Source organism: Fukomys damarensis, unplaced genomic scaffold (assembly GCF_012274545.1).
Source record: "Fukomys damarensis isolate Sample0158 unplaced genomic scaffold, DMR_v1.0_HiC HiC_scaffold_36, whole genome shotgun sequence".
Classification (NCBI taxonomy): domain Eukaryota; kingdom Metazoa; phylum Chordata; class Mammalia; order Rodentia; family Bathyergidae; genus Fukomys; species Fukomys damarensis.
This window is the reverse complement of record NW_022900948.1, coordinates 32,348,313-32,369,425: the sequence shown is the minus strand read 5'-3', so window position 1 is coordinate 32,369,425 and position 21,113 is coordinate 32,348,313. Positions and strand designations below refer to the sequence as shown.

The 21,113-nt window shown below is 39.3% G+C and overlaps 1 protein-coding gene across 5 annotated transcripts in view; it reads left to right on the top strand.

Moving 5' to 3' along the window:
* Positions 1–21,113, top strand: part of Astn2 (astrotactin 2) — a 770,953-nt gene that overhangs the window by 737,022 nt on the left and 12,818 nt on the right. For all 5 annotated transcript variants that reach the window (XM_010639452.2, XM_010639450.2, XM_010639451.2 and 2 more), the window contains 2 exons: positions 18,634–18,734; positions 20,343–20,526. In XM_010639452.2, the coding sequence (XP_010637754.1) occupies positions 18,634–18,734; positions 20,343–20,526 (285 nt within the window). The remainder of the gene's footprint in view (positions 1–18,633; positions 18,735–20,342; positions 20,527–21,113) is intronic.

Below are 21,113 nucleotides of genomic sequence, written 5' to 3'. Positions count from 1 at the left end.
TATTATCAATAGACAATAACTGACAGATGATATATCATCTATATCTCTCTCACACAAATATATCTGCCAATTTATTTGACTATATCTATATTATATATGCATGTGTGTGTATAGATATAGACATAGATACATGATATCTAGCTAGCTAGATACATAGATAGATATATAGATAAGCAAAAAGGTTGAAAGTTAATTAAATTGGGAACCTCTTGAGGGTCAGGCACTGTGTTTTTATATTTCCTTTAAATTTCTCCTCCTGTGGAGTCATTGGTGCATAGAGTTGCTAAGCTATATCTGCTCTTAAAACAGCTGTATAAAAGGCACTTAGGTATAGACAGATTTTTTTTAAAACAATTTTTGGGGGGTAACGGGGATTGAACTTGGGTCCTTGTGCTTGCAAGGCAGGTACCGGAACCACTGAGCTAAATCCCCAGCCCATAGACAGATTTTTAGAAATCTGTGGCTTTGCAAAGAGCCACATCAGCAAGCTACAGAGGCAGCACAGCCCTGAATCATTGACTTTAAAAAAGAAAACCACTATCGTGTCTCCTCTTCCTAGTCTCTTCCTTCTTCACCTCCTCCTTTCCCCAGACTTCCAATGCTGAACGTGGGAAAAAGATCTACTCTTACTTGGAACAATGCACATTGTATTTCTCTCATTCTGTCCCTGCCTCCCCCAGCATACACACAGACACTCCGTTCTCAGAGATACGCACACCTGTATATGAATACACATAATATTGCTCCCAAGAAAGTTATGAATAACATTTTCAATGACGAGTGCCAGGCACTCTGCTAAGCCTTTATTGATATTTCACAAATACTAAAAGAGGCAAATATTATGCTAATATGCATACATTACAAGTGATGGAAGTCAGTCTAAGAGAAATGGTGTCATTTTGTCCAAATCTTGCAATTAGTGAATAGTAAACATATGGTCCTCAAAAAAAACCTCTGTGTTAGAATGCTGGATGTACAACCATGTCTTGTTTCCTGTACCTACTCTCACTCATCCTTATACACACCACTACCACACTTAGGTATATACAACCCCCACAAAAAAGCATAGACATATAAATATGCATGTTCCAACAAATGCACATTCAGCCACTATTTCATTTATTTATTCACCAAACCTTTATTGGACCTCTGCTGGGTATCAGATGCTGGCTACATGAAGACAGATGCAAAGCAGCTCCTGCCTTCAGGCAGCTCATGGGATAGTTAGGGGGACAGTATAGAAAACAGGAACGAGGTTACAATAAAATCTGGGCAGGACACCAAGAAAAGCACAGAATGAGATATATTCTCCATATCTAATATTATTCCTCTTACATCTGCTAGCTTGAATTGATGAAACTTTCCCAGAGAAAGGAATATGTAAAAAGCAGTTGAAGGTCCCAGAGAGGTGAGGTTGTCATGGATAATACATGCAGAGGAAACTTTCAGTAGGAACAAAGAAAAGCATTTAGGCTGTGGGACAACAGCATATCTGACAAATAACACACAATTTGTATCATTTTAACAGTCCATACACTGGAAGATAGCAACTTGAGGAAGGAGGAGGGAAGAGGGTCACTGGGACCCAGCAGTAATCTGAAGCAAGAGTTGAAGCCCACAAGGAGAGATAAGAGACAGAAAGACAGAGATCATTTCACACGAAGGAGGTAGCAAGTGGCATTTTCTCCCTGAGCCCTGACTCACTGTGTAAGAGGGGTGGCTCAAACCTGCAGACATATGGTGGTTACTGGAGACCCCAGAGGCCTCAAAGAGAAATGAACCAATGGAATGGAGCAGAGGAGACACAGCAGACTGCAGTGGCTGGTCAGTTATTTGGGTTCAGATACACCCCAGGAGAGGGGCCAACTGAGCTCAGCTGGCAGGGAGCTGAGTTCTAGCTGGCAGGAGACACACAGAGTATTTGTTGCAGGCTACACGAATCAGGTTCCAGCCTCACAGCCAGAAACCATCCTGAACATTAGTGGAACTAAAGACGAAGGCTTGCTGGGATTATCCACTTACCCCACTGTAAAGCTGTGACTGGCTTGCTGGGAATAATGAACATGAACCTGAGCTCTCTCTGCCCACTCTGTCTACCAGTGACAGCAAGACATGCCTTAAAATAGATATTTTTTCTTTTCTTTTCTAGTTTTTTATTTATTGTTGCTGTTCTGTTCTGTTCTTGTTTTTATTTCTTCCTTCTCTCTTTCCCTCCTATCTTCTTCACCAGTTTCCCAAAGCCTATGTAATCCTGCTTTGTCTTCCAGCCTTACTTCTAATCTCTTCCTCTTCTTCTATTTCTCGGCTTTTCTCTCCTAACTCCTTTTACATTTTCTCTCAGGATAAAATTAGCATATCGAGGGCATATTTCCTGTATATGATATTCTGGTTTGTGTTAGATTTTATATATAACCACCAGTACAGTTCATATGGTTAAAGGTGGCAAATTAATAATTACCACAGTTTGTTATTTTCTAGACTGTGTTTGATGCTACTGTTATTGTTGATTGTACTATTTTAGACAATGTGACTTAATTACTCTAATCAGTTGTTCTTCCTGGCATGCCAAGACTGAGATCACCTAAAGGTCATATGAATTACCAAAACTGAATCAAGGAGCCATAAAAATTCAAAATAAACCAATATCAGTGAATGAAATTGAACATGTAATTAAAATCCTACCAACAAAGAAAAGCCCAGGTCCTGATGGGTTCACTGCTGAATTCTGTGAGAAATTTAGAGACGACTTAATGTTGCTACTTCTCAAACTCTTTAATGCAATTGAAAGGGAAGCAATACTCCCAAATTTATTCCTCAAAGCAAGCATTATCCTGATAGCAAAACTAGAGAAAGCTTCAACCAAAAAAGAGAACTACAGGCTAGTCTTCCTTAGGAACATAGTTACACACATTCTCAATAAAATACCAGCAAACATAATGTAGCAAATCATCAAGAAGATTATACACCATGACCAAGTAGGATTCATCCCAGAGATGCATGAATGCTTGAACATATGCAAATCAATAAATGTAATGTACCATATCAGTAGAACCAAGGACAAAACACATATGATCATCTCAATGGGTGCAGAAAAAAAGTTTAAAAAAGTCCAACACCCATTCATGACAAAGAAATCCCTACAGAAAATGGAAATAGGTAGTCTTTATCTCAATCTGATAAAAGCTCCATCGATGACAAACCAATAGCCAACATCGTACAAATGGACAAAAACTGAATAACTTTCACTCTAACATCAGGAACAAGACAAGGATGTGTACTATTATTTTTATTCAGTACAGTTCTGTAAACATTAGCCAGAGCAACTAGAAAAGAGAAAGAAATAAAAGGAATAAGGATAGTTAATGAAGAAGTTAAAGTATCATTATTTGTGGATGACATGATACTGTACATAGAAGACCCCAAAAACTCTGCCAAAAGACTTCTAATTTAATAACCAAATTCAGGAGTATAGCTGTATACAAAATCAACACTCAATAACCAGTAACATTCTTGTACATAAATAATAAACTTACTGAGAGAAAAGGTAGGTAAACAAATTTCAAAGTAGCATAAAAAAAAAGAAATACCTAGGAATTAATCTAATGAAAGAAGTAAAAGACCTTTATGTTGAAAACCATGGTACTCTGAATAATGAGATCAAAGAAGATATCAGAAAATGGAAAGGCATCCATTGTTCTTGGATAGGAAGAACCAAGATAATGAAATAGCCATATTTCAAAAATTGTTATACAGATTTAATGAAATTCTGACCAAAATAACAACAGTATATCTGACAGAATTCATGAAAACAATCCTAAAATTCATTTAGAACCAGAAGATACCTAGAATACCAAAAGCAATTCTGAACAACAAAGTCAAGGAAGAAATTATACTACAAAGCTACTGTGATAAAAACAGTGTCATACTGGGGGGAAAAAAATAAAACTCAAGGATCAGTGGAACAGATTAGAAGATGCAGAAACAACTCCAGACAAACTTAAACTCAGGCACTTAACTTTGACAAAGGAGCTAAACACCCTCACTGGAAGAAGGATAAATGGTGCTGGAGAAACTGGCTTTCCACATCCCACAGATTAAAACTAGAGCCATATCTTTCACCTTGCATTAAACTAAAATATAAATGGATCAAAGATCTAAGTATTGAAACAGACATACTGCGTCTTCTGGAAGATAGAATAGGTAGATCTCTTGAATACATTAGTGTAGTCAAAGACTTTATGGAGAAAACCCTGGTAACACAGGAAATAGCATAAAAAATCAACAACTGGCTTCTCATTATTAAACTTTTGCACAGCAAAAGGAAACACCAACAGAGTGAACAGATAACCCATAGACTGTGAAAAAAATTTTGCCAGTTGTTCCTCAAAGGACTAATATCTAGAATATATAAAGAACTCAAAAAAATCTGACCCCTCAAATTAAAAAGACTAATAAAAAAATGAGGATCTGAAATAAATAGACATTTCTCAGATGAAGAAGTAGAAACGTAAGAACAAAGTGTTCAACATCAATGGTCATTTGAGAGATGCAAATTAAAACAATACTGAGATTCTGTCTCACTCCAGAAAGAATGACTATTATCAAGAAATCAATGAACAAAAATTGCTGGCAAGGCTGTGGAGAAAAAAGGAATCCTTCTCCACTTTTGGTAGAAGTATAAAATGGTGCAATCACCATGGAAATCAATGTAGAGATTCCTCAAACAACTAAAATTAGAGGTTCCATTTGACCCAGCTATTCCCCTTCTTGGTATATTCCAAAAGAATTAAAAGCATCTTACCACAGTGATATAATGCACACCCCTGTTATAGTGGCACAGTCTATAATAGTTAAATCTTGGAAATGGCCCAAATGCCCATCAACTGATGAATGTATAAAAAAGACCTGTATACACACACCAACACACACATTATTCCAAAAGAATTAAAAGCATCTTACCACAGTGATATAATGCACACCCCTGTTATAGTGGCACAGTCTATAATAGTTAAATCTTGGAAATGGCCCAAATGCCCATCAACTGATGAATGTATAAAAAAGACCTGTATACACACACCAACACACACACACACACACACACACACACACACACACACACACACACACACACACACTGGAGTACTAGCCTGCCATTAGTAATGTTGTGGGATAGGTCCGGAATGATATCTAGAACATAAGAGATTGAATGGGAACCACTGCCATTTAGCAGGATGAGAAAGACAGGAAGATGAATGGTTTAGGGGATGGTGAGAAGTATAAATGAAAGTAGGGGTTTGATTTACCTTTGAATATCCAAATGCAGATAGTGGATTTCACTGGTTAAAAGTTTACTTGACAGTGCCATGTGAAAATTTTATATATAGGTAGATGCATGCACATATACAAACACATAGTTTTGTCCAACACACTTAAAAAAAATCCTAAGAGGATCTGTTGAAGTAAAAGAGCTACAACTTCTCTAATCTAGAGAGGAAAGCATGATTCTGCTTTCTTTATATTACAACCAAAACTACTGACCTTCTAAAAGAAACTATATAATTGGCTCCAAGAGTCAGGGAGTTGGTAATGAATTTAGAGTAAAACACTGAACTTTCATTCTAGCTATTCTTTATATTTAAGTATAATTCTGGCCATTTTCCAAAACCAGCCCCTCCAAAAGAAAGAAATTACCCTTGCTCTGTCCTTTTCAGAGGGACATGGGATTACTATCAAATAGAATAAATTTAAACAGGTATTCCTAAAGCATTATGATATGGTGTAGGAAGGGATTGAGAGCTGGTTGCCTAGGTTTGAATCCTAGTTGCATTTTCTAAATAGAAGACAGTGGGCAAGCTATTTAACTATCTTCCCATTTCTCCCTCTATAAAAAGAGAACAACAACAAAACCCACCCTATAAGACTATGTTGAAATTCTATGGGACTTCTAGCATTTTATGTGCCCTTGGGCATCTGCAGTGTAGTAGTACTTAAAATGTCCCATAGAGGCATCATATTGTATCGGAAAGAAAATGGTCTTTAGAATCAGGTAGACTTGGGTTCAAACTTTAGCTCAACAATTACTACTTGGGTGAGCTTGGGCAAATTGTGCCAGAGCACAGCTTTAGTTTCTTCAATTATAAAATGGTGATAATAACCATTTATTTATCAGGATAAAGAGAAGATTACAGCCAATTCATATAAATTTCCGAGCAAGTTACCTAAGTGAAAATACATGAAAAAAATACGTTTGCCTGATCTATATTGTTCTTGAATTGCTCTTTCTCTGTTGTCTTTAATCTGTAAATATGGCATATATAAATCAGGATAGACAAAAATATAGTTTAACAACACCAGAATACTAGTGAGCAACAAAATAAAGGCTTATTGTCTACTCTTTTAACTACTCAGTACAGGTTGACAGGGAGCTCTGTCCTACCATGCCATACATTATACATAGTTGTAAACAGGTATTCACAAGAAAATTTGCAAGTGTTTCTGTGGATATATAATTTCTGTGTATGTATATGTTCATCAAGTGTTTGATAAAGGCTTACCCATGTGACAGGGCAGTTTTAGGCCCTGGGATTATAACAGAGACTAAAACAGACTAAATCCTTATTCTTAGGAACTTTTTGTTCAAGGGAGGGTGACAAATGCAGTAAATGTAGCAAACAAGAAGACATTCAATGTATTAGAAAAATCAAATGTTTTGAAAGAAAAAATAGAAGTGGGTAAATGATATTAGAAGTGTAGCATTTCTGATGTAGTTGAAATTGGAGAAAGGAACCTCAAAGGCTTCATTACCCATGAAGATTTGAATAAGGGAAGGGAAGAAACTGGGGAGAGAGCATTCCTGGCAGAGAAAGGAACTAGTACAGACTATTGGAAGCATGCCAAAGTTCAAGGTGACGCCCCACTGGCTGGAGAAGAGTTGTGTTTCTGTCTAGCAAAGAGCTAGGAAATGCAGATGAGGATTACTAAGAACAGTAATTCTAATTATGTATTGAATAGTTACCATTTGTCAAGAATTGGCAAAAATGTGATTTATTTACCCCAGGGAATCTCCCACACAACCCTGACAATCAGATGGAACTGTGCTTATTCTATTGACAAGGAAACTGCATAAAGGAGACAAAGCGCTTAGCCAGTGTCATGCAACCTTTAAACAGCAGAGATGCGTGCCCACTCTCGAATCCATTCCCCAATCTCTGCAGCATGGTGGGGATTTGAATACTTCCTCGTGGCCCTCAAATTCTGACTTTCACAAATAAACTAAAGCTGCAAGTATTCAGTTAAGGTTTCTCTGAAGGTCTCCCATTTTCCCTTTAAACAGCCCTTTCTTCTTCCGTGAGGAAATATGGGACAGCTTGAGACAGGAGGTGCTTGCTCAAACTCAGGCTCCACTCTTTCTTTTCTTTTCCTTTTTTGACACCAGGATTACCACTGAGCTATTCCACAGCCTTTCTATTGGTCTTTGTAATTTATACAGCTGTTCCTTGAGATATAACTCAGATAGTAAAATGCACAAGTCACCAGACTTTAGGTCTCACATATGTGTAAGGTTCTGCAGCTATCACAATGTAATAATATTTACATCCTCTGACAAAGAAATTCTGTAACCCATTAATAGTCATTTCTATTCCCATTTCTCCCCAGTCCCTGGAAAACATTGATGTTTCTGTTTCCAGGAATTTGCCTGTTGTGGAAATTTATGTAAATGGAATTGTACAATATACACCCCTTTGCATCTGGATCCTTTCACTTAGTATGTTTTCAAGGTTCTGTGACATGGTAGCTTGAATAAGGACTTCATATCATTTTATGCCTGAATAATATTCAATTATCTGGATATACTACATTTTGTTTATCTGTTCATCAGTTGCTGTATTTGGGTCATTCTCCAATTTTTTTGGCTGTTATGAATTACACTGCTATGAAAACTTGCATGCAAGTTTTCCTATTGATATATATTTTAAGTTTTCTTCAGTATACACCTAGAGAAATTGACAGGTCATATAGTCAATGTTTAGCTTTACCAGGAACTGGTGGTCACAGTGTTTCCCAGTGTGGCTACACCATTTTACATTCCTATCAGCAATGTAGAGGATTTAAATTTCCCTATACTCTGGCTAACATTAGTTATTTTGTATCTTTTTGATTATAGCCATCTTACTGTGTATAGATTGGTGTATAGTTGTTGTTTTCATTTATTTTTCCCTAATGGCTAATGATAGTGAATGAATTTTCATATACTTATTGGCAATTTGTATGTCTTCTGGGGGAAAAGATCTATTCAATCTTTTATGTATTTTTAAATTGTTTTGTTTGGTTTATAATATGTATATTCTGGATATTAGCCAGGAGTAAGATATAAGCTTTACAAATACTTCCTTTTTTTGTCTTTTAACTTTCTTTAATGTATTCTTTCAGCTATGGTATCATCATGTAGCCCAGGCTGGGCTGGCTTTGAACTTGGGATCCTCCTGTCCAATCTCATAATAAATGGGTCATTCCACTGCATTCCATTCTGATTGTGTTCTTTGATGCAACAAATGTTTTAAATTTCGGTGAAATCTAATTTATCTATATTTACTTTAGTTTCTTGTGTTTTTTTACTCTATCTGAGAAAATCATTGCCTTATCCATTGTCGTGAAGATTTTCACATTTTCTCTAATGATTTCTTCTAAGAGTTTTATATTTTTAGCTTTTATATTAAGAACATTGCTCCATTTTGATATGGTTTTTATATTTTTATTATAAAGATAGTGGTCCAAACTTTATTTTTGCTTTTCTTCTTTAAAAAAATTTTTAAACATTAACCATATTTTTGATCACACCACCACATTCATCAAATATTATGGCAATTTCTGTCAAATAAAAACATTATGGTGTGTCTTCATCTACCTTATTCAGTGGATGTAGCAACATGCGACTTCTGGCTCTTCCTCAAATTCAAAATGACAGTGAAAGGTAAATGTTTTGTATCTGTTCAGAACATTGAGGCAGCCACAACAGCATAACTAAAGACATGCACAGAGGAGAACTTCTAGAACTGCATCTGAATATGACAAGAATAATTGGATAAGCGTATTCAAAGTATGTGTGAGTGTGGGAGGATTGAGGGGGATTAATGGCAATGTGTCATTACTGTAATAAATTTTAAAAATTTAGACATCCATTGTATTTTGTGGTTACACTGTGCACAACTGATTTTTTACATAAATTTTTGTACCTTCACTGCATTTTTTTAGTATTTATTCTTTGAGAGATTCCCTTTTTATTTTTATATACATTTATGCATATTTATTTGTGCACAAAATTGTTTTACATTAGTTTTTCCTAGTTGAATGCCTTTTACTTCTTTTCTTGCTTAATCACCACATCTAGTACCTTCAAAACAATATTAAATAGAAATGGTGAAAGTAGGTATCTTTGTCATTTTACCAATCTGATCTTAGGTGGAAACTTCTCAGTCTTTTACTACTTTTTTTTCTTTTATTGAGTTTATTGGTACATGTTAGGTATACAGTACAGTTACATTCATTAATGGGATCTTGTACCTTTACATGAGAGGTGGTCTTGGCTCTCATTTTTTCGCCTTGTCCCTGCCCTCTCTTCACCCCCTCCTCCCCCCACTTACATGGGATCTTGTACCTTTACATGAGAGGTGGTCTTGGCTCTCATTTTTTCGCCTTGTCCCTGCCCTCTCTTCACCCCCTCCTCCCCTCCCATTTACAAACACTTTATTTCCATTTTTTCATTTTCTCGTATTTTTTCCCTTATTACCTTTCCCCTACCCTTTCCACTTTCCCTACACCTTTAGCCCTTTTCTTCCTATTTCATAATGTCAGTTATGTCATTAGGATCTTATGTACTATTACAGTTTATTCACACCAGAGCAACTATTTGGTATTTACATATGTGTGACTTATTTATTTCACTTAGGAGTATATACTCAATATATATCCATTTTCCTATGAATGAGACTAATTTCTCATTCTTTATGGGTGAGTAGTATTCTATTTTATAGAAAAACCACATCTTCTTTATCCTATCTCCAACTGATGGGCAAATGGGCTGTTTCCAAATTTTAGCTATTACAAACTGTGCTGCTATAAACATAGGTGAGCATATATCACTCTGGTATGATTCTTTTAATTCTTTTGGAAAGATAACCAGCAGACGGATGGCTGGGTCAAAAGGAACCTCCAGTCCAAGCTATTTGAGGTATCTCCATATTAATTTCCATAGTGGTTGCACCAGTCCACACTCCCACCAACAATGGAGAAGGGTTCCTTTCTCCCCACAACACCACCAACATTTCTTATTCATTGATTTCTTGATAGCAGCCATTCTTTATGGAGTGAGGTGGAATCTCAGTGTTGCTTTCATCTGCATCTCTCAAATGTCAGTCTTTTACTATTAATTATGTTAGTTGTGGGTTTTCTGTAGATGCTGTTTTTCATATTGGGGAAGTTTCATTCTATTCATAGTTGGTTGAAAATTTTTATCATGCACAGGTGTCAGGTTTTATAAAGCCTTTTAATAGTAGTGATCATTTATTTCTGAGTTGGAGTATTTGTGGCATTGGAAATTTTAGAGCAATATGTGTGTGCCAGCAAATTTTGGAGGCTGTGACAGGCAGAACACTGATCTTCACATTGATTCTAGATTGCTATCACCTCGACCTTATCTTAGTACCAGTGTTGATCTCCAGAGTTGGCCTTACCCCAAGCTCTCCCTGCCAAATTCCTTCTCTTCTCCTCCCTCCCCTGTTAATTCATGTAGCTGGAGGGACTGGTGTGAGTTCCACTGTGGGGAGCTGGTGTTTAGAGTCCAGCCACTGACTGCCTTACCTTTGTACTAGGGTTCATACTACCATGATGACGTCTCTGTGAGCAGCACTAAAATTATATATGTATGTTGACAGAAAACATAGGTTGCCAGCCTGGGCTTGGAACTGGAAGGTCTGTTTCTGGTGCTAGGGGTTCAGAGGGCTGTGTATGGACATAGCAGCCTTTGCCTACTTATTCTCAAGTTTGATACTCCTAGACCAAAGGGGAGCAAGAGAAGTATTTCCTCATAGCCAACACCCAGCTAGGGGAAACTGGGCATTTAAATTCTGGGAGTCACTGTAGACTACCTTGTCCAGTGTTCTGAAATCCCAGGCTGTGAAATGGTGGGATTTGTGCAAGACACCTTGTTTATTCAGTGTCAATACAAAAACTGGAGTCTAGTTCTTCATCAGGCAGTTGTGGCAACAAACCAGGAAGCAGAAGAGCTGTGACCTTGGACTGGTCACCTGAATTCTCTGAGCCTCTCTGTACCATGAGAAAGATTTCTAACCCTAAGATCAAATGAAATAATCTAAGCAAAAGCTATTTCCTCAAGTACTGCCAAATCTCTAAGTCGAGGTCTGCACACTTTTCTTCTAGAAGACCAGACAGTAAGTATTTTAGGCTTTCGCTTTGTAGGCTGGATGGTCCCTAAAGTCTAGTCACTCCTATCAGCTACTGTAGTAGAAAACAGCCATAGAAAATACATCACACACACACACACACACACACACACACACACACACACACACACACGAGTGTAGCTGTTTTCCCTTACAGCTATTTATAGAAACAGACAGCAGTTCCAGGTTTGGCCCAAGGGCTATAGTTTGTTGACCCCATTCTCAATGCTTAGAAGTTGTTACAGCTACTATCATTGATGTAACAAGTGACCCCAAAACTTAGTAGCATAAAGCAACCATTTTCTACTTTAGGGCTTCAGTGGTTCAGACATTCAGACTGGACCCAGCAGGCTTCACTGGCTCTGCTTCATGAAGCATAGGACCTCAACTTCAAGGACTCAAACCTGGAGTAACTCAACTCCTTGGGTTGAATTTATCCAGTGCTTCATGCTCATCTGTCAGGAGCTGAGGCTGCAGGGCCACAGAGGGCCCTACACATGAATCTTCGCTTCCTCACACTGCCATGGCCTCAGAGCAGTCCAATTTCTTATCAGAGGCTGGGTTTCAAGCAAGAATGTTTCAGTGAGCAAAGTGTGGAATACATTGCTTTGTATGAACCAGATTTGGAAGTCACAGAATCTCTTCCGCCGTGCCCTGGTAGTCAAAGCAATCATAAGCCCACTTATAGTCAAGGAGAAATATTAAAGAATCACAAGGGGACTTGCTTTAAATCCATCACAGAAGAGAAGAATGATTAGATCTTTCACAAAACGAGTAACATTTAACACTTACGTGCTGGGCACTGTTTTAAGTACATTATTCCTCCAGTGTCACTTTGAAGTAGGTAATATTATTTTATACATTTTAAAGATAAAAGCAGAGAGGTTAAAGCACTTGCCTTAAGTCATAGACAGTAAGTTGCAGAACCAGCATTTTAACCTGGGCAGTCCGGCTGTAGAGTCTGTTCTATCCCTGCACTTTCTGCATTGTTTTGGTCACGACATTGAGAATGCTCTCTCTAGGACTTTAATAGACCTGGGTTAAGGATCCGAGTCTTTGAACAACAGGGTAACAAGAAGTCTGCCAACAAACATTGCCCACTTATTCTGAGACCACACTGGGCACCTTGGGGAAAAGCTACAGTATGTAACTCTGTTCACAAGAACCCTAAAAATGGGTTCTGATTAAATCCTTACAACCCCATGAGACGGGCTGTATCCACTTTTTGTAGACGCAGAAGTGTGGCTCAATGTTTAAGTTGCTGCTTTCTCAGTGGCTGGTGCTATCCACACTGAAACCCAGAGTAGTCTGCTTTGCAGGCCTATGATCTGTGCCACAGGCTTAATGCAGAATGGGCTGGAATGTTAATACCACCTCCATCAGAGATCTCTCAGAGGTGATCTTGATCTATTTTGCTACTGCAGAGAGAGACTCACAGAAGAGCAGTTGGGTATCCCTAAATACCCAGAGAGACAGGCTCAGAGCTGGCCCTGGGACTGGGTGTTTTCGTGCCATTCCTGACTGCCACATTGTGCTGGAAAGGCAGGGAAGAGAGTGATGGTGACAGAGGCAGACAAGTGGACCTGAGCGAATGGGAAGTTGTTTGCCAAAGCTAAATGGGGGGAAGGAGCATTTTACAAGACCAGGGCCTCTGGCCTGGAAACATCTGTTTCCCTTCAAATCTGCAAGGAGACTTTTGCCTCCCCAGAATGCCTAAATCATGCAGCCGCTGGGGAAGACCAGGCATTGGCCCGGAGACTTCAAACGCATTCTCCTGTACTCTCAGGGACCTAGGCCTGATGTGGGCCTCTGGGGCTCCATCCCTGCTCTTACCCTCTGTCAGATCCGTGAGAAGCTCTCACCGCCAATTAACTTCTTGGTTTCATTCACTCACCCCTGCTGTGAGGAGGTCTAGGGGTCTTGAATGGGACCAGCAATGGCTCCCTTTCCACCCCCCCTCCTCCAATCTCCACTCGGTCCACTTTCTTCCAGTGGGGGTGAAGTCAGAACCTTGAGCAGTTGTGTAATAGTAATATTAATCATAATGTCAATATTGCCGGCCCAGTGGTTGCTTAGCACATCATGCTGGGCACTTAGCGTACCATATTTTGTCCCAACAACTACCCTTCACAGTGAGTCTTATCATTGTGATTCCCATTCGACAGGTGAGTAAATTAGATAAAGACTCACATGACCAATAAATGAGAAACCAGAGTTTTAAACAAAATCCCGATTGGAGTCGTGTATAGTTTTTCTGCTTTTTCTATCTCCTCTTTAACGCTTCAGTCTAACCATTTTTGTTCATTTTATAGATGCAAAAACTTGTTTGTAGGAAAGATAAAGACACTGATAAAACTATTGCGTCCTGTGTATCCAGTCTGTCAACTCATTCCGGCCAGTATTTGCTGAGTCTTGGTAGACCAAGTGTAGACTTTTAGAAATGAGCAGAACCATGTTCTGGTTCTGACCACACAGACTCATGGGGTGAGAGAAACAAGTGGGCAGTAAACTAGCCCTGTGACATGTCACCGTGTGAACGAGAAGGGCAGTGCAGCTCTGCAAAGGGTGGGAGATGAAGCATGCTTCAAGAACAAGGTGGAGGGTTCAACATCGAAAGGGGCAGGCAGACTCAGGCAGAGGGCACACATGTACAGAGACGAAGAGCTGGGATCCAGTTTTGGAACCACTGGCAGCTGGATACACTTCTGCTGTGAAACAGCATAGGAAGAAGCAAAGATTGACACATAAGCCTGGGCCTTTCACCGGGGCTTATTTGAGGCTCAGTGAGGAGATTACAATTGAATGAATGAGCATCAAAGAGCAGAACTGAAAGTCCAAGGTGAAGAGTTTGTCCTGAGGGTGAGAGGCTTTGTCCTGGGGATGATGAGGTTAATGGGCATGACAGTGTCCTGACGGGGATGCAGAAACACTGAAATATGCCTTGCATGTGAGCAGTCATCACAAGGCATTTCCTGACACAGTTTTTACATTTTTAATTTCTTAACACACTAATTACTTTAAGTACTTAATTCTCACATTTCACAGTCCATAGAAATGCTGGGAATCAAACTCAGGCTTCCAGCCACTTTGGTCAAAGTTTTTTTTCCCCTAAAACAAGGTCAGGGGAAGAAATAGCGATAGTTTGAGCCTGGAGCTTCAGGTTCCTAGAAAGTCCATCCAACTTTACCCTTAAAGCCACCTCATTTATAATAAAAGCTTCCCATAAATAGACATGGAGCTAGGTCAGCCAGCTATACAAGAGGCATGGTGCTGTACACAAAGAGCACTGGAGGAGGAATCAGGAAGGCCATTGTCTTCACTCTGAATTTATTGATAGTAGGTCCTTATGCAAGTCCTCTTCTCTTCTGAGACTGCCTTTCATTACGGGCCACCCATAATGAAGATTCAAAGTTAGAGGATGACTCAAGAGTTTAAGTTCACATCATTGTTGGACCTCATTTTGCTTCAGAGAGAGGACGGCAGAACCAAGCAGAGAGCCTCTGACACTCTTCTTGATCCTCTGAGAAAGACAGGTCTGACTATTTCTGTTTCCCCCTTCCTCCTCCCCCTCCCTCCTCTCTTCAGTATGGGTTTGCATGTGGCATATAGATCTGTCTATCTGTCTCTGTCTCTCTCAGTCTGTCTCCGCTCCCCTTCCCTATATCAAGGCCCGCTATACTCCCCCCTCCTCACAAAGAGCCCCTCCAGGCCCAGCCTGATCCCCTAACAGCTTTCAGATGTGTCTCTGGAACAGTTCTACAATTACAGCTGAGACAGGCAGAAAGCGCATGGCCTTGTGACTTTTGACCCAAGCCAGTGAGGTTGACATCTTCCTTTTTCTCCTCCACCCCCACCCCAGGCAGGGTGGCCCAAGGCCTCCTCCATTCTGAGGCTTCCAGTCACATTTGGTCGCTACAGTAACAAAAACGGAAGCAACATTTTAGGGAGCAAGGATTGAACACTGATGGCTATATCACTGAGTCTTTATCCTCAATTTGAGGGATATGGACAATTCTATCTTACTTTACAAGTGAGAAGACAGAGGTTTACAGAAAGTTAAGTAATTTCCAAAAGAATATTCAGCCTGTTGGAGAAAGGATTTTATAAATTAAAAGGCTAAGACAACTTTTTCCTTAGCATGAGCATGCTGTTGTCCATGCTGCTCAGTGAGGCTAACAGCTGGCCCTAGGTCCCTTAATTGAGGAAATGTTTTATAGATGCACCACAGAAACTTAAGAGGCCAATGGGAAGCACTGTTAAACAGTTTTCCAAGTCTATGTGCTTTGAGGCACCATAATATTTTACACTCATTACTATTCCTCCATGGAACCCTCAGTTGAAATGTATCTCCTTCTCTTTAAATTCCAAAAAAGCATTTTTTAAGATGTGTGTTCTTACACAAATAAATGCTGAATGTATAGTCTTGTAAAAATCTGCAGCTACCAGCCCCATCCTCATCCATAACTTCATGACATCCAGGAGACAGTCAGGCCATGTGCTATCTGTAAAATTATCCCCGCTTTATTGATCAAGAAAAAAAACTTGAGAAATGACATGCAGTGTGGTTGAGTTCATTCATTTAAAAAATATTTACTGACTCCCTGTCATATGACTAGTAATGTGTTAAATGACACCGGTATAGATGAACAAAAATTGTACACTCTGGACCTAAAGGCTAGGATCGGATACCACCTCTGTCACTTTCTAGATAAATTGGTGTGTAGATGGTAAGTGCGTAGACAATGTTATCCAGAATTGGTCTTGTTCCTTCACTTAGCCTCTTGCCTACTCCAACATTCCAGAGTTTTGTTTGTTTGTTTGTTTTGTTTTGTGATCTTGTTCTCAACCTTTCTGCATGACTCTCCAATAACTCACTATGGAAGGTATTTACATTTCTTATCCATCTGCACTGACCCAGTGAGGTGAGTGATAGTCTCTCTGTCACACATGCCTGGTACAGAGAGAGAATGAGCTCAGAGAGGTAAAGTGACTTGCCCAAGTTTATGGATGGAGCAAGGGAGTAGAACTACAATGTGAGTGCAAGACTCAACATCTCCAAAACCAGGCTCCTTCCTCAACCGCTCTCTCTTCTGTTTGTATGAAGAAGTTTTGATGCATGGGAACTTTTATAAAAATAATTTTTGAGGCGTGAAATCATGGAGTATCAAAGCTCATACTGCGTTCTAAGCCAGTGATCCGTATAGCTGGAGCAGGAAAATGGCAGCTGAATGCAAATACAGGATTTAGGGTAAGACACACAGAACGTGCTGTTTCATTTCTGAATCTGTAACTCTGGACAGATTTCTTAATGCTTCCATCTTTAATTTCCTCTTCTAAAAGATGAGAAGAATGAATGTAATTATCTTAGCATGTTTGCATAAGGTCAAAAAAATGCATGGGATGGAACTGTCTCAACACAGTTGGTGTTCAGCAGTTGTAGTTGAGGAAATTGTATATGTATAATTGGGATCTGGAGGTCTGTGAACAGAAGACAGTAGTGGTTTAGTGCACAGGTACTGGAATTGGGCAATCCTAGGTTTACATTACCATCCCAGTAATGTACTGTGTGATTCTGGGTATGAACTAGAGTGATACTATCTACCATTTAGGATTCCTTGGAGGAATTCACTGTGGTGATATAGATAAAACTGCTTAGCTCAGTGCTTGACACATATTAAAATCTTAGCATATATTAATTTATATGCAACTCATATTTGTTTAGTGCTTAATATGTACAGCCAATCAGATCTCACCATTCTGAAACTTGGTAATCATCATTTCATGTCCATTTTATAATATATGCTAAGTGGCGGTGGTGCTTAGGAAGTAGGAAAGAAAATAGAGGCTCTAAACCCAAACTCTTCTCCTTAACATAGGAAACCCTCTTTCCACACCATAACATTGCCTTTACCCTTAAAAGCAGGTGGAAAGGGAGGGCACAATGAGGACAGGCCATTCAGATGTACAAGAGGTGTTCCTGGCTTCCCTGGAAAGTTTTCTCTGCTCCCTTCTTAGACTTTGTAGAAACTATGAAACTCAGAAATCTGGGCACAGAGATTCCTCCAGGTAGACAGAGGCTATTCTAGGAAGAATTTTGTGCTCCAGATTAGACCTGAATCCACTATCTGACAGGTGTTCCCTTTCTGAAATCATGTAGGCTAGGTCTACTCCTGCCAATACAGTGCTGGGCTGCAGATAACTTCAGAGGGAGGTGAGGACATGTGCTGTGGCTAAAATGACTCTGAGGCCCTTTGCCACAGCCTACAAGGTTCCCACCAGCCTTCTGCCTCACCTCACTTTACACTAAGCCACCATGGCTGTCTATTCCTCCAACCGTCTGTGTTCCTGCTCTCAGACCCTTTTCACTTACTGACCCTCTTCTTGCCTACAGTGTTCTTCCCCCAGGTCTTCCTTCTATTCCTGGCTCTTTCTCATTACTCAGATCTCAGCTCAGATTTTCCGCCTTCAAGAAGGCCTCCATCAACGACCTTGTGTAAAGCACATACCTTCCCCACAACTGTATTTATATTTTTCACATTATCCTATAAGATTTGTCATCATCCTCACTATACCTAAGCTTATATCACCATGCTCATTATTTGATTGTCTGTTTACTTTTTGATTAGTGTTATGCCAACAAGGAATTTGACTTTCTTGTTCACGTTTATAAGCTTAGGACCTAAAATAATTCGTTGCATGTAGTTAACATTTAATAAGTACTGTTGAGTGAGTGAACTAATGAATGAACGAGAGAACATATAAACAGTTGTACCCAGACAATACAATAGCATCGAGGCTTCACTTCTTAGTGCCTGGGGTTAGACTGATAGAGTTCAAACTCCTGTTCTGTCTTTCAGTAACCATGAAAACACAGAAAGAAACTATGAAAACACAGAAAGATGCACAGTATCATCATTGGTAAAATGTGGTTAACAATGTCTCTGAGGCTTGCTAAACTGTACATTAGGTAATTAAGGGTGAAGTGCCCAGCAGTTTTCAGTGCTCTCAATAAATGCTTTATAATTGCCATTCTTTTATTTATTTATTTTGCAGCTTGAACATTCCTGAGTTTTTGACCAATACTCCTGTGCCATCATGTTGTGTTTCTCCCTCCAACTCCCAGGGCCTTCTGTGAAGTCTCAGCCCAGTGCTCTGTTTTCTTGCTGTGCTACAGGTTCACACTGTATGCTGTGGATACGCGGGGGAGGCACTCCGAGCTCAGCACAGTGACCCTGAGGACAGCCTGCCCACTGGTGGATGACAACAAGGCAGAAGGTTGGTGCCCTCTTCCTCACTTCCCAGGTTAAGTCTCACATTTCCTCTCTCCTCAGACATGCATCCAGTAGTCACTAATTACCAAGCACACACGACTGGCACAGAGAGAAGGAAACAAAGGAGTTAAGGCAGCAGGAGAAACATAGGACTACACTAATCAAAGCCATAAAGAAAACAATGGAGACAGACTAACAGTACTTTTGCCAGTGGAAATATTTGTTCTTCATTTATAATTTAATCATATTCTGACTAGGTAGGGATGCTAGAAGACCACAGTCCCTTAGCCTAAAACTTTCTTAGAGACCAATTACTTTCTTCCATTTAAATCTATGCTAGAGCTAGCAAATGGGTGGTTCCTAGAAGACCTTTTTTGCACCCATGATAGACGTGATTTAGCTGATTGAAACACATTGGCCCATCCAGCCCACTAATGGCCTTGGAATCCTTAGCATAGAGCTACTGCAAGTGGATATCAGTAAGAATTTGCATGCAAGATTAAATCTTTTTGTTACCCCGATCCATGAGATTGTAAACATTATAGGGGGGAAAAAAACACACCTGGAAAGATACAATCAATCAAGCAGATCTACCATACACTTAGGAAATTAGTAGATACAGTTTCTGCATCTAGATTGGCAGAATGTGACACATCAATGAGTCCTGGCGGTCCACTTTAAATTGAGTAAATACTTCCCAGAAGCCCCCATCCAAGTGATGCAGTAGAAACAGGTCTATACCTTTTAAGATTTTACACTCTAGATGGAGACACACACATTTCCACAGAGGGCTCAACGAGAAGCTCAGAAATAGATGTTTTATGCAATACAGACAAGAGAACAGGGATTTGTGATATTTTCTTACTTTAATCATAATTATTTTAAAGTAATATATGCACATGGTTAAAAACTAAGAACAAATAAAAATTAGAGTGGAAAATAGTACAAAGTACTTTTCCCATCCTGATCCTAATTCTGCTGGATTCACCGATAGGCAGTCATCATTAGTAATGATTAGTGGATATGCATAGATTTTTATCAGAGCCTTCAAGGCTGAAGGAATGTGCCTTTGTGCAGGATAAATTTGAGCCATACTGATGAGTAAGAGTGACAGAAGGAGTAGAAGTGGCCCAGAATGACAAGCAGAAAAGTCTGGATTTTCTTTAAATGGGTTTTGAACAGGGACCCATCCGAACTGATTACAGAAGTGTGTTAGAAATGTTAGAGATGTTGAAGGAGGATGTTGAGATTAGCCAAATCAATTACTTTAAACCTCTTCATTTGTTTGGACTGTTCTATTAAATCATGAGCACAATAGTAGCATCAGTAATGAAACCTGTAAATATTAAATTTTTGTACCATACTCTGTTAGATGCGCTATATTCACTCTTCAATTAGTTTTTCAAAGTAGACTGTTATATTCAATTAGTAGATAAGAAAACTGCACGTAATCAGTCAGTAACATATTCAGGATAGAATTAAGATTTGTCTGTTCTCAAAGACCATGCGAAGGAACTCTCAGACAACCATGCCTTCCTTGTCACAGGCCATGCTTTTATCTTCACATTTTCCAACTGTGCAGTGATCTTTTCTTGTACTTCTTCCCTCTCAGAGATAGCCGACAAGATATACAATCTGTACAATGGGTACACGAGTGGAAAGGAGCAGCAGACTGCCTACAATACACTGATGGAAGTCTCAGCCTCAATGCTGTTCAGAGTCCAGCACCACTACAACTCTCACTATGAGAAGTTTGGCGATTTTGTCTGGAGGAGTGAGGATGAGCTGGGCCCCAGGTATGGGATTAGGGATGTGAATGGAGGGGCAGGTTCTTCTTGTTTCCAGTTGATTCTAGTGGATTTTTTTCCTCATCAGCTGACAATGGACTTTGTCAAATAAATAAGGGTGGTGATCAGCTTAGTTAGGCCAGGTCTAAACATCGGGAAAAGGGAGAGAGATTTACTGCTTACTGGAAAAATATTTAAATAGAAAACTGTTGTTTTACAAAGGGAAAACCAGTATCATCTACCCATATTAGAAAATTAAATCTAATCGTTGTTAAAATAAAAGTCAATACAATGGAAAAACAGCAGCAGAAAGAAACTAAAGGGAACAAAAATGTTCAATCCCAACAGAGCTGGAGGCTATCCTTATAAAAGGGAGATTATTTAGAGAATACTTTATTAGTTTCTGTAATCAAACCCACATAGATAGGACCTTACATTTTTAATACTGTGCGCTACCCCTGTACAAATGAAAAAAACAAATTTAACATTTCTAGACTAATATGGCTGTTAATTTCTGTACAATGCCAACTCAACACAGTAAATTGGGATAACTTTTTCCAAAGTTGACAGCACAGTTAAAGTTTCCAAAATTTCAA